Below are 14,361 nucleotides of genomic sequence, written 5' to 3'. Positions count from 1 at the left end.
CGCATGTGCTGTCTGCAATGTAATCTGCTGGATTCAGGTACAGCTTTTATAGGCATTTTAACGAAACATTACTTGAAATTAACTCTGTAAATTTTTTCTATAAAGTTGCAGTTTTTGCTACTCAGAAAAGTGAAATAGCTGCTGTTGCTATTTATAGATTCTCACCTCCTCCTCAAGTACAGCTGCCTGATCACTACCTCACCTGATATACTCCCCCTATAGGAACATGGACATGCAGGGTGACAGTGATTGCTCTGACAACTGAAGCCACACCCCTTTAGGTATGTATAGCCAATTATGGCTGTCAATCTTGAATAATGAGGCGTGGCTGGGTGGAGGAGGAGCATCTGGATGTTTAGGTGAGGATTTATGAATTGGTGCTATTCTACTTCCATTAGCAAAAGCTGATACTTTTACAAAACTTGTTTGTGCATAAGTGAATGAAGTGATATGTGGCATAGCAAGTTTTGAAAAATGTAGATTTTAAATTTAAAGTCAACCTGAACTTATGAGATAATGAATTGTATGCATAATACGGATGGTAAATAGAACATTAGTAGTATTCTGTATATTGATAAGAGTCTCGTTATTTCTAGTTTTATAGCTTTATTTTTGAGATTGCATCAGGCTGTCACAGCGGCAGTTTAGAATCCACACACTAGCCCATGTGCAAGTAACTGTTTCTCCTGAGTTTTCTCTTAGATCATTTTTCATATTCACTTTAAAGGGAGGGTCCACGGAGTTGGTTAAAAAAATAAAAATACTAATCCACTTACCTGGGGCTTCCTCCAGCCCATGGCAGGCAGGACGTGCCCTCGACACCGCTCCGGAGACTCCCGGTCTTCTCCGGAGGCTCACCCGACCTGGCTAGGCTGGTTTCCAGATCGGGCTTCTTGTGCGCTCCAACGTGCGTCTCACGCGGTCACGCTGACATCATCGGACATCCTCCAGGCTGTACTGCGCAGGCGCAGTAGTTCTGTGCCTGCGTAGTACAGTCCGTAGGATGTCCGATGATGTCAGCGTGACCGCGTGAGACGCACGTTGGAGCGCAAGGAGAAGCCCGACCAGGAAGCCGGCCTGGCCAGGTCGGGTGAGCCTCCGGAGAAGACCGGGAGTCTCCGGAGCGGTGTCGAGGGCACGTCCTGCCTGCCATGGGCTGGAGGAAGCCCCAGGTAAGTGGATTAGTATTTTTATTTTTTTAACCAACTCCGTGGACCCTCCCTTTAAAATAACTTTACAGCCCACTAAAATGGAAAAAGTACCAAAAAGTAGGTGAAAAATCACTGACACAACATTATTCTGGTTGTTTTCCTCCTTGCTGCGGGTTTAAAAAGCATTTTTATCGAGAAGGTATGAAAATAACACCTAAGAGAAAAGATGGGAGAATACGTGAATTGCATATGGCACCTCTGCCTTTTTAAGCTGAAAAATAAATAATGACTCTTTGAACTTCCCTGCAGTAAAATCTTAAAAACTACTTTTTTCCTGACCGCTATCAGCCTTTTAGCTTCTATTTACCTTTCAGGAAACAGACTGAATTTGACAAGCTGTCGAAAAGCTCTTTAGCTCGATTTTTTTTAACTCTTGCTGTACTTGAAAACAGGGACTAATGTCTTAGTAGGGCTAGTACTATATGTGTATATATTTTTCTCATCATGTCGCATCAGTTACGCTTTAATATTGTTTCACTTGCCGATAATTGGGAGGAAAAGCACACTGGGAACTGCAAACCAATAATCAAGAGGGCAGATATCTGCATACAGTGACATCACACACTGATGATGTCACATTCTGATGACGTCACACAGTTCGGCACCTCACCTGCACTTGGCTTTGCTCTTGTCCAGCCACTTGCGGAGCTGAGAGTTGGGCCTCCGGTACCAGAAGTAGAGGACGTAGGCCACCAGCGGCAGGAAGACCAGGAAGAGGAGCAGCAGGAAGACGATGAGACCTTCTTGGACTGTGGAGAGAAGATGAACTATCAGTGAAGAGGACTTCCAGGCAGGGTGGGCCCAGATCATTTACATCTGCATCTTCCTTAGTGGATGCTATATGCAGCGAGTATTGCTTCTGGTATAAAAACAGGGTGAGTTTGTAGTTATGTGGAATTCAGATTGAACCCTGGTTAGTTTATTCCTTTTTGTTAATGGTTGTAGTATCCCCCAAAGTCAAGAGAGACTCACAGTCATCTGGAACAGGACCGCTGTCCTCGCTGCCTCCTTGGCCAGACTTGTCACAATAGGGAGGAGCCCAACCAGCGTGGCAGTGGCAATGCCTGTTACTATTGCACACCTGGAAAAAGATAGAGGAACAGATGTGTATGAGAATGATGTGTAAGTCTGAAAAAATATGACCTGCACCCTTCTCAATCACTCTCCTCTACAACTCCACAACATCAATTTCTCCCTAACACTTCTCCATATCTACATAGTAACCTGAAACCACCCCAACCATAATCATGTAGACCTTTCTAACATAAAGCTCTCCCTAACAATGTCCTCCACGCCTACCCAGTGACCAGAAACTACCCTGATCATTGTGCTGTGGACCTCCATAACATGAAGATCTCCCTAACACTGTCCTCCAGGCCTACCTAGTAACCTGAAACCACCCGACCGTTATCCTGTAGATCTCCTGTCCTCCACACCTACCCAACAACTTGAAGCTTTCCTGATCACTGTCCTCTAGATCTGCATAAGTAAAAGCCTTCCCTAACACTGTCCTCCAGACCTACCCAAGAACCTGAATCCTTTTCAGTCATTGTTCTCTAGGTGTCCACAATGTGTTGCCCTACCTACTCAAAAACCTAAAGCTAACCTGATCATCGTTTTCTAGACCTCCATATCATGAAGTCTTTCCTACCCTCTCTTCCAGAACTACTCAACAACCTGAAACTCTCCTTACCATTGTCATCTACACCCCCCCCCCCCCCCCCCATAACATGAAGACATTCATACCTTTCACACCTATCCAACAAGTTGAAGTTTTCCTTGTTATTGTTTTCTACACCTCCATGAAACATCTGCTATTGTCCTCCAGTCCTATCCTCGTACAACTCAAAGCCTTCCAAATCATCATACTCTAGAGCTCCATAACACAATATCCTCCCTACCATTGTACTGTCAAACATATTTAATCTTTATTATCAGGTTGTCATTAGGTAAACTGAAATAGTGTAAGAACTATAATTAGAGGAACATATATATGCATATCTTATGGTATATGGCTAATGTAACTGTTTGCATTATTATCTCATGGGCACTGTGTGTTTAATAATCCTATTATATCTGGTGTGCTGTGAATTATAATAACCTTATGACTTTCAGTTAAACTGAATGGTCACCTTTAACCTACTAAGAAAGAACTGCTTGTGAACTGTGAAATACCCTTTCACCCAGAAAGAATAAACTGTTGGTGAACTCTGTAGAATAAGAACTTTCACCTAGTAAAAGTATGAACTCTGAACGACCTATGAACTGTGTATAAACCCTGGATTGGTAAATTTCAAGTTGGCTCCATCCAAGGCCAACTCCCCCTCACATGGATAGGACATGTCTAGACATGTCTGGCCTTTTGGTGACCCCGAAGGAACAAATAGTATAAATATGGCCTTGAAAAGCTCAGTGGGGATCATCAGAGAAACCCTATAAATCGTATGGCTTAGAATGGGACTCAAATCTCAGGGTCGTGGGTTCAGACACCCAGGAATAAGAATTTGGTAAAATATCTTTTTAATTCTTGTACTTCAGATGACCAAAGCTGTTAGATATTTATTATGTTACTTCAATATTTCTGATAACATTGTTCTATGTAATTTTGTATATTGCTTCTATATAACAAGAATACATTTTTATACAAAAGGATCTACGTCTAAGACTATTATTTCAATGGAGATATCTGTGATACTACAAATACATATTGTTGGTATGACAGTGGCTATACAGCCCATCTGACCCACTCCAGGAGAACTGACGCTTAATTGAGTTTAGTATTCTCCATAGTTGGTTCATCTATTTTATATAATAGTCCAACAGTACTACAGACCTCTCTAACATGTAGCCCATACTGGGAACTTCTAAAGGAACCAGAACAGCTCCTTATAATTACTATGCAGGCTTCCACAATCTAAGCTCCATGAGGTCACTGTCCTTCGGTCCTACTTTGAAACCTAAAGCATGTGGTGCCATTGTCCCCTATACCTCCACAACCTGAACTGTCAATGTACTTGAGATGTCCTGAACAACCTGAGGACTTCCCTATCATCATGTCTGAGACAATAATTACAATGTTTTATGATTCTGTACATGATTCTATGCCTGACAATTTATTTCATCCGTCTCACCCCATGGCCGTTGCAGTGCGATAAACATTGATCCAGTTCGATGAAGGATGCGTTCTGACACTGGTGATTCCGACACACCTGAAACCACAGAGAGAAGACACCATCAGGAAGAAGTCCCCACGAGGTATATGAAATCCCATGGGAAGGAAGTGAATAATACATGTTATAAGGCAAACATTTTTCAGTTCATAAACTAATTCCAGCCACATAACCACTTGTTATATATGTAAGGATTATGGTAGTTACTGTTACACCCATGATGATTTGAGGTATACTCAAGCTGGTTAAAGGCTAACTACCTGAAACATCTGTTGGTTCCATCAGGTGGGAGAATTTCCCCTACTTCCTGTGCTGACAGGAAGTGGATATATCTAGAGTTATTCACAAATAAAACCTGTGGTTATAGGTGTAAATGTAGATATGTATGAAGTAGATAACATACATATATGCATGATTAGGCTTATACCTTACTTTGTACAGCACATAGGCAGGCAGTTATCATAGGTGAGCTATACTACCTACCTGCCTTGTCCTACCTCACCAAGATTGACAAAATGGCTTCCACTGCAGCTAATGAAGGACTTACCATTCCCTCGGCACACTTGGTTCCCGTCATCACTAGGCCAGGGTCTATGAAGTCCCCATCATCCTGGGTGGTGTAGGAATAGGCGCCTCGGCATTTCACCTTTCGCCCATTGACAGGGATAGTGGTGTCCATGGAAACGGTGTTGTCCTGCTTGGGGTTCTTGGCACTGCTCTGGCACTGGATCTTACCACACTTGGCATCTCTGTCAGCAAAATAAGAAATAAATATATAAAAAGATACAAAAATACAAAGTCCCCCAGCACCTCTGCACATATACAATACTGTTCTAAAAAGTCCTTCCACTCACCATTGTCTAGCACTCAAATCTAGCAGTCAATTGACCTCTCTGAGAGAACAGCCATCCTCTCTCCCTAACTCGCCAAGAGCAAGATGTTCAATACAACCAGAGCAGCAGGAGGACAGGTGAGTGGTAAGCCTGTGCCACACCCCTCTCCCATAGAGAGCAGCAGGAGGAAAGGTGACCGGCAGCCTGTGCCACACCCCTCTCCCATAGAGAGCAGCAGGAGGAAAGGTGAGCGGCAGCCTTTGCCACATCCCTCTCCCATAGAGAGCAGCAGGAGGAAAGGTGACCAGCAGCCTTTGCCACACCCCTCTCCCATAGAGAGCAGCAGGAGGAAAGGGGAGTGGCAGACTTTGCCACACCCCTCTCCTATAGAGAGCAGAAGGAGGAAAGGGGAGCGGCAGCCTTTGCCACACCCCTCTCCTATAGAGAGCAGCAGGAGGACAGGTGAGTGGTAAGCCTTTGCTACACCCCTCTCCTATATAGAGCAGCAGGAGGAAAGGTGAGCGGCAGCCTTTGCCACACCCCTCTCCCATAGAGAGCAGCAGGAGGAAAGGTGAGCAGCAGCCTTTGCCACACCCCTCTCCTACAGAGAGAAGCAGGAGGAAAGGTGAGAAGCAGCCTTTGCCACATCCCTCTCCTATATAGAGCAGCAGGAGGAAAGGTGACCGGCAGCCTTTGCCACACCCCTCTCCCATAGAGAGCAGCAGGAGGAAAGGTGACCAGCAGCCTTTGCCACACCCATCCCCCATAGAGAGCAGCAGGAGGAAAGGGGAGTGGCAGACTTTGCCACACCCCTCTCCTATAGAGTGCAAAAGGAGGAAAGGGGAGCGGCAGCCTTTGCCACACCCCTCTCCTATAGAGAGCAGCAGGAGGAAAGGGGAGCGGCAGCCTTTGCCACACCCCTCTCCCATAGAGAGCAGCAGGAGGAAAGGGGAGTGGCAGACTTTGCCACACCCCTCTCCTATAGAGAGCAGAAGGAGGAAAGGGGAGCGGCAGCCTTTGTCACACCCCTCTCCTATAGAGAGCAGCAGGAGGAAAGGGGAGCGGCAGCCTTTGCCACACCCCTCTCCTATAGAGAGCAGCAGGAGGACAGGTGAGTGGTAAGCCTTTGCTACACCCCTCTCCTATATAGAGCAGCAGGAGGAAAGGTGAGCGGCAGCCTTTGCCACACCCCTCTCCCATAGAGAGCAGCAGGAGGAAAGGTGAGCAGCAGCCTTTGCCACATCCCTCTCCTATAGAGAGCAGCAGGAGGACAGGTGAGTGGTAAGCCTTTGCTACACCCCTCTCCTATATAGAGCAGCAGGAGGAAAGGTGAGCAGCAGCCTTTGCCACACCCCTCTCCTACAGAGAGCAGCAGGAGGAAAGGTGAGCAGCAGCCTTTGCCACATCCCTCTTCTATATAGAGCAGCAGGAGGAAAGGTGACCGGCAGCCTTTGCCACACCCCTCTCCCATAGAGAGCAGGAGGAAAGGTGAGCGGCAACCTTTGTCACGCCCCTCTCCCATAGAGGACAGCAGGAGGAAAGGTGAGCGGCAGCCTTTGCCACACCCATCTCCCACAGAAGGACAGGTGAGTGGTAAGCCTTTGCCACACCCCTCTCCCATAGAGAGCAGGAGGAAAGGTGAGCAGCAGCCTTTGCCACACCCCTCTCCCACAGAGAGCAGCAGCAGGAAAAGTGAGTGGCAGCCTTTGCCACACCCTTTTTCCATACTGGGACAGCAGGAGGAAAGGTGAGCGGCAGCACTTGCCACACCTCTTTCCCATAGAGAGCAGCAGGAGGACAGTTGAGCGGCAGCCTTTGCCACACCCCTCTCCTATAGAGAGCATCAGGAGGAAAGGTGAGCGGCAGCCTTTGCCACACCCCTCTCCCACAGAGAGCATCAGGAGGAAAGGTGACCGGCAGCCTTTGCCACACCCCTCTCCCATTGAGGGCAGGAGGAAACAGGAGGAAAGAAGGTGAGCAGTAGCTTATGCTATGTCTTCCTGTACAAACAGGAAGTGGCCAAATGCCTCCAATACTGACAAACACAGCAACAAATGTTTTAATAGCATGGTGAAGAGACAGAATCCTTGACTAGTTATTGTCCTCTATTTCCTGTCTCCAGGATAAACTTTGTCCATACTAAAGCCACAAACCTACATAGGCTGCCCATAAACAGGAAATGAGGAAATCTCTCTTAACTAAAGGACAGGAAGCAGCAAAACCCTAAAAGTTGGACCTCTTTCCACATTACTGAAAACTGAAATTAAAAATACACCTGAAGTTGGGGGTGGGGTTAAAGCTGGAACTCTGCAGAGTCCGCGCAGAAGCAACAATCAGACAAGCTGGCTGCATGACAGAAGAACGATCATTGCTTACTGGGGTTGGCACTTTACGAAGCCTCCCTTGGCATCTTTCCCGCAGTTTCCATAGGTGTCTCCTGCCTTGTTCACATCGATGAAGCAGATGTCAGGGGCAGGCTGGGCTCCTAGAAACACAAAGAATTACCTTAAAAATGTATGACACTCAAAATCCATAAATGTTTGCATATATACATGGCCGGATTTCAGGCAAGGCCACATAGGCCATGGCCTAGGGCACCAGGAAAGCAATGGGCGGGCTGTAGGCAGAAGGATAGTAGTAGCAGTTAGCCTGTTGAACATTCGTCCTGCTACACAGAGTTTGCACATAGCGGTGGGTGGCTATCAACAGCCAGATCTGGCAATCAGGGGACGAAGGGGCAGCAAAGGGCAGTTACAGGGATGTCCGAGCTGCCTGTCTCTGACTGAATGTGCCAAGGAGCTTACAATCTAATCCCTGCCATCCTGTCACTAACTGTCCTCAGACGTTCAATATGTTCAACACAGAAACACAGAAAATAAGCAGCATGGGGGTCCCTGCCTGAAGCTATACCAGCCCCGCCCTCCAGGCATAGAAGCATAGCAACTGATTACAGATGAGCATGGTGATTCAGCTTAACTGTAATCCGATATTGCACTGAATTGTATGTTTTTTAAATTTGATCTCTCTTACAATTTTAGTAGGTTTACATACCTTGCCCCCATATCTGGATGCACTTCAGGCATACCTGGCCCCCATAGCTGGATGCAGTGCTGACATACCTAGCCCCCCATAGCTGGATGCACTGCTGGCATACCTGGCCCCCCATAGCTGGATGCAGTGCTGACATACCTGGCCCCCCATAGCTGGATGCAGTGCTGAAATACCTGACCCCCATAGCTGGATGCAGTGCTGACATACCTGACCCCCATAGCTGGATGCAGTGCTGCATACCTGGCCCCCATAGCTGGATGCAGTGCTGACATACCTGGCCCCCATAGCTGGATGCAGTGCTGACATACCTGGCCCCCATATCTGGATGCACTTCAGGCATACCTGGCCCCCATAGCTGGATGCAGTGCTGACATACCTGGCCCCCCATAGCTGGATGCAGTGCTGACATACCTGACCCCCATAGCTGGATGCAGTGCTGACATACCTGAACCCCATAGCTGGATGTAGTGCTGCATACCTGGCCCCCATAGCTGGATGCAGTGCTGACATACCTGGCCCCCATATCTGGATGCACTTCAGGCATACCTGGCCCCCATAGCTGGATGCAGTGCTGACATACCTGGCCCCCCATAGCTGGATGCAGTGCTGACATACCTGACCCCCATAGCTGGATGCAGTGCTGACATACCTGACCCCCATAGCTGGATGCAGTGCTGCATACCTGGCCCCCATAGCTGGATGCAGTGCTGACATACCTGGCCCCCATAGCTGGATGCAGTGCTGACATACCTGGCCCCCATAGCTGGATGCAGTGCTGACATACCTGGCCCCCATAGCTGGATGCAGTGCTGACATACCTGGCCCTCATAGCTGGATGCAGTGCTGACATACCTGGCCCCCATATCTGGATGCACTGCTGGCATACCTGGCCCCCCATAGCTGGATGCAGTGCTGACATACCTGACCCCCATAGCTGGATGCAGTGCTGACATACCTGACCCCCATAGCTGGATGCAGTGCTGACATACCTGGCCCCCATAGCTGGATGCAGTGCTGACATACCTGGCCCCCATATCTGGATGCACTTCAGGCATACCTAGCCCCCATAGCTGGATGCAGTGCTGACATACCTGGCCCCCATAACTGGATGCAGTGCTGACATACCTGGCCCCCATAGCTGAATGCAGTGCTGACATACCTGACCCCCTTAGCTGGATGCAATGCAGACATACCTGGCCCCCATAGCTGGATGCAGTGCTGACATACCTGGCCCCCATATCTGGATGCACTGCTGGCATACCTGGCCCCCCATAGCTGGATGCAGTGCTGACATACCTGACCCCCATAGCTGGATGCAGTGCTGACATACCTGACCCCCATAGCTGGATGCAGTGCTGACATACCTGACCCCCATAGCTGGATGCAGTGCTGACATACCTGACCCCCATAGCTGGATGCAGTGCTGACATACCTGGCCCCCATAGCTGGATGCAGTGCTGACATACCTGGCCCCCATAGCTGGATACAGTGCTGACATACCTGGCCCTCATAGCTGGATGCAGTGCTGACATACCTGGCCCCCATATCTGGATGCACTGCTGGCATACCTGGCCCCCCATAGCTGGATGCAGTGCTGACATACCTGACCCCCATAGCTGGATGCAGTGCTGACATACCTGACCCCCATAGCTGGATGCAGTGCTGACATACCTGACCCCCATAGCTGGATGCAGTGCTGACATACCTGACCCCCATAGCTGGATGCAGTGCTGCATACCTGGCCCCCATAGCTGGATGCAGTGCTGACATACCTGGCCCCCATAGCTGGATGCAGTGCTGACATACCTGGCCCCCATATCTGGATGCACTTCAGGCATACCTGGCCCCCATAGCTGGATGCAGTGCTGACATACCTGGCCCCCCATAGCTGGATGCAGTGCTGACATACCTGACCCCCATAGCTGGATGCAGTGCTGACATACCTGACCCCCATAGCTGGATGCAGTGCTGCATACCTGGCCCCCATAGCTGGATGCAGTGCTGACATACCTGGCCCCCATAGCTGGATGCAGTGCTGACATACCTGGCCCCCATAGCTGGATGCAGTGCTGACATACCTGGCCCCCATAGCTGGATGCAGTGCTGACATACCTGGCCCTCATAGCTGGATGCAGTGCTGACATACCTGGCCCCCATATCTGGATGCACTGCTGGCATACCTGGCCCCCCATAGCTGGATGCAGTGCTGACATACCTGACCCCCATAGCTGGATGCAGTGCTGACATACCTGACCCCCATAGCTGGATGCAGTGCTGACATACCTGGCCCCCATAGCTGGATGCAGTGCTGACATACCTGGCCCCCATATCTGGATGCACTTCAGGCATACCTAGCCCCCATAGCTGGATGCAGTGCTGACATACCTGGCCCCCATAACTGGATGCAGTGCTGACATACCTGGCCCCCATAGCTGAATGCAGTGCTGACATACCTGACCCCCTTAGCTGGATGCAATGCAGACATACCTGGCCCCCATAGCTGGATGCAGTGCTGACATACCTGGCCCCCATATCTGGATGCACTGCTGGCATACCTGGCCCCCCATAGCTGGATGCAGTGCTGACATACCTGACCCCCATAGCTGGATGCAGTGCTGACATACCTGACCCCCATAGCTGGATGCAGTGCTGACATACCTGACCCCCATAGCTGGATGCAGTGCTGACATACCTGACCCCCATAGCTGGATGCAGTGCTGACATACCTGGCCCCCATAGCTGGATGCAGTGCTGACATACCTGGCCCCCATAGCTGGATGCAGTGCTGACATACCTGGCCCTCATAGCTGGATGCAGTGCTGACATACCTGGCCCTCATAGCTGGATGCAGTGCTGCATACCTGGCCCCCATAGCTGGATGCAGTGCTGACATACCTGGCCCCCATAGCTGGATGCAGTGCTGACATACCTGGCCCTCACAGCTGGATGCAGTGCTAACATACCTGACCCCCATAGCTGGATGCAGTGCTGACATACCTGGCCCTCATAGCTGGATGCAGTGCTGACATACCTGGCCCCCATAGCTGGATGCAGTGCTGACATACCTGGCCCTCATAGCTGGATGCAGTGCTGACATACCTGGCCCTCATAGCTGGATGCAGTGCTGCATACCTGGCCCCCATAGCTGGATGCAGTGCTGACATACCTGGCCCCCATAGCTGGATGCAGTGCTGACATACCTGGCCCTCACAGCTGGATGCAGTGCTAACATACCTGACCCCCATAGCTGGATGCAGTGCTGACATACCTGGCCCTCATAGCTGGATGCAGTGCTGCATACCTGGCCCCCATAGCTGGATGCAGTGCTGACATACCTGGCCCCCATAGCTGGATGCAGTGCTGACATACCTGACCCCCATAGGTGGATGCAGTGCTGACATACCTGGCCCCCATAGCTGGATGCAGTGCTGACATACCTGGCCCTCATAGCTGGATGCAGTGCTGCATACCTGGCCCCCATAGCTGGATGCAGTGCTGACATACCTGGCCCCCATAGCTGGATGCAGTGCTGACATACCTGGCCCCCATAGCTGGATGCAGTGCTGAAATACCTGGCCCTCGCAGCTGGATGCAGTGCTGACATACCTGACCCCCATAGCTGGATGCAGTGCAGACATACCTGGCCCTCATAGCTGGATGCAGTGCTGACATACCTGGCCCCCATAGCTGGATGCAGTGCTGACATACCTGACCCCCATAGCTGGATGCAGTGCTGAGATACCTGACCCCCATAGCTGGATGCAGTGCTGACATACCTGGCCCCCATAGCTGGGTGCAGTGCTGACATACCTGGCCCCCATAGCTGGATGCAGTGCTGACATACATGGCCCCCATAGCTGGAAGCAGTGCTGACATACCTGGCCCCCATAGCTGGATGCAGTGCTGACATACCTGGCCCCCATAGCTGGATGCAGTGCCGATATACCTGACCCCCATAGCTGGGTGCAGTGCTGACATACCTGGCCCCCATAGCTGGATGCAGTGCTGACATACATGGCCCCCATAGCTGGAAGCAGTGCTGACATACCTGGCCCCCATAGCTGGATGCAGTGCTGACATACCTGGCCCCCATAGCTGGATGCAGTGCCGATATACCTGACCCCCATAGCTGGATGCAGTGCTGACATACCTGGCCCCCATAGCTGGATGCAGTGCTGACATACCTGACCCCCATAGCTGGATGCAGTGCTGACATACCTGGCCCCCATAGCTGGATGCAGTGCTGACATACCTGGCCCCCATAGCTGGATGCAGTGCTGACATACCTGGTCCCCATAGGTGGATGCAGTGCTGGCATACCTGGCCCTCATAGCTGGAAGCAGTGCTGACATACCTGGCCCTCACAGCTGGATGCAGTGCTAACATACCTGACCCCCATAGGTGGATGCAGTGCTGACATACCTGGCCCCCATAGCTGGATGCAGTGCTGACATACTTGGCCCCCATAGCTGGATGCAGTGCTGCATACCTGGCCCCCATAGCTGGATGCAGTGCTGACATACCTGCCCCCCTAGCTGGATGCAGTGCTGATATACCTTGCCCCCATAGCTGGATGCAGTGCTGACATACCTGGCCCTCATAGCTGGATGCAGTGCTGACATACCTGGCCCCCATAGATGGATGCAGTGCTGACATACCTGGCCCCCATAGCTGGATGCAGTGCTGACATACCTGACCCCCATAGCTGGATGCAGTGCTGAAATACCTGGCCCTCACAGCTGGATGCAGTGCTGACATACCTGACCCCCATAGCTGGATGCAGTCAGTGCTGACATACCTGACCCCCATAGCTGGATGCAGTGCTGACATACCTGGCCCTCATAGCTGGATGCAGTGCTGCATACCTGGCCCCCATAGCTGGATGCAGTGCTGACATACCTGGCCCTCATAGCTGGATGCAGTGCTGACATACCTGGCCCTCATAGCTGGATGCAGTGCTGCATACCTGGCCCCCATAGCTGGATGCAGTGCTGACATACCTGGCCCCCATAGCTGGATGCAGTGCTGACATACCTGGCCCCTATAGCTGGATGCAGTGCTGAAATACCTGGCCCTCGCAGCTGGATGCAGTGCTGACATACCTGACCCCCATAGGTGGATGCAGTGCTGACGTACCTGACCCCCATAGCTGGATGCAGTGCAGACATACCTGGCCCTCATAGCTGGATGCAGTGCTGACATACCTGGCCCCCATAGCTGGATGCAGTGCTGACATACCTGACCCCCATAGCTGGATGCAGTGCTGACATACCTGGCCCCCATAGCTGGATGCAGTTCTGACATACCTGGCCCCCATAGCTGGATGCAGTGCTGACATACCTGACCCCTATAGCTGGATGCAGTGCTGACATACCTGGCCCCCATAGCTGGATGCAGTGCCGATATACCTTACCCCCATAGCTGGATGCAGTGCTGAAATACCTGGCCCTCACAGCTGGATGCAGTGCTGACATACCTGACCCCCATAGCTGGATGCAGTGCTGACATACCTGACCCCCATAGCTGGATGCAGTGCTGACATACCTGGCCCTCATAGCTGGATGCAGTGCTGCATACCTGGCCCCCATAGCTGGATGCAGTGCTGACATACCTGACCCCCATAGCTGGATGCAGTGCTGACATACCTGGCCCTCATAGCTGGATGCAGTGCTGACATACCTGGCCCCCATAGCTGGATGCAGTGCTGACATACCTGGCCCCCATAGCTGGATGCAGTGCTGACATACCTGGCCCCCATAGCTGGATGCAGTGCCGATATACCTGACCCCCATAGCTGGATGCAGTGCTGACATACCTGGCCCCCATAGCTGGATGCAGTGCTGACATACCTGGCCCTCATAGCTGGATGCAGTGCTGCATACCTGGCCCCCATAGCTGGATGCAGTGCTGACATACCTGGCCCCCATAGCTGGATGCAGTGCTGACATACCTGGCCCCCATAGCTGGATGCAGTGCTGACATACCTGACCCCCTATAGCTGGATGCAGTGCTGACATACCTGGCCCCCATAGCTGGATGCAGTGCCGATATACCTGACCCCCATAGCTGGATGCAGTGCTGACATACCTGGCCCCC

At 51.1% G+C, this 14,361-nt stretch overlaps 1 protein-coding gene across 2 annotated transcripts in view; it reads right to left on the bottom strand.

The window, feature by feature from the left end:
* LOC137562347 (disintegrin and metalloproteinase domain-containing protein 33-like) overlaps positions 1-14,361 on the bottom strand; it is a 164,564-nt gene that overhangs the window by 14,731 nt on the left and 135,472 nt on the right. For both annotated transcript variants that reach the window (XR_011030119.1, XM_068273686.1), the window contains exons 15-19: positions 7,591-7,699; positions 4,929-5,130; positions 4,343-4,420; positions 2,184-2,292; positions 1,822-1,960 (exon numbers count right to left, since the gene is read on the bottom strand). Coding sequence is in view for 1 of the 2 variants with exons in the window: in XM_068273686.1 (XP_068129787.1) it covers positions 1,822-1,960; positions 2,184-2,292; positions 4,343-4,420; positions 4,929-5,130; positions 7,591-7,699 (637 nt within the window). In the remaining variant the exon portion in view is untranslated. The remainder of the gene's footprint in view (positions 1-1,821; positions 1,961-2,183; positions 2,293-4,342; positions 4,421-4,928; positions 5,131-7,590; positions 7,700-14,361) is intronic.

The sequence above is a fragment of the Hyperolius riggenbachi genome, chromosome 1 (assembly GCF_040937935.1).
Source record: "Hyperolius riggenbachi isolate aHypRig1 chromosome 1, aHypRig1.pri, whole genome shotgun sequence".
Lineage (NCBI taxonomy): Eukaryota > Metazoa > Chordata > Amphibia > Anura > Hyperoliidae > Hyperolius > Hyperolius riggenbachi.
This window is presented reverse-complemented; position numbering and strand designations above follow the sequence as displayed.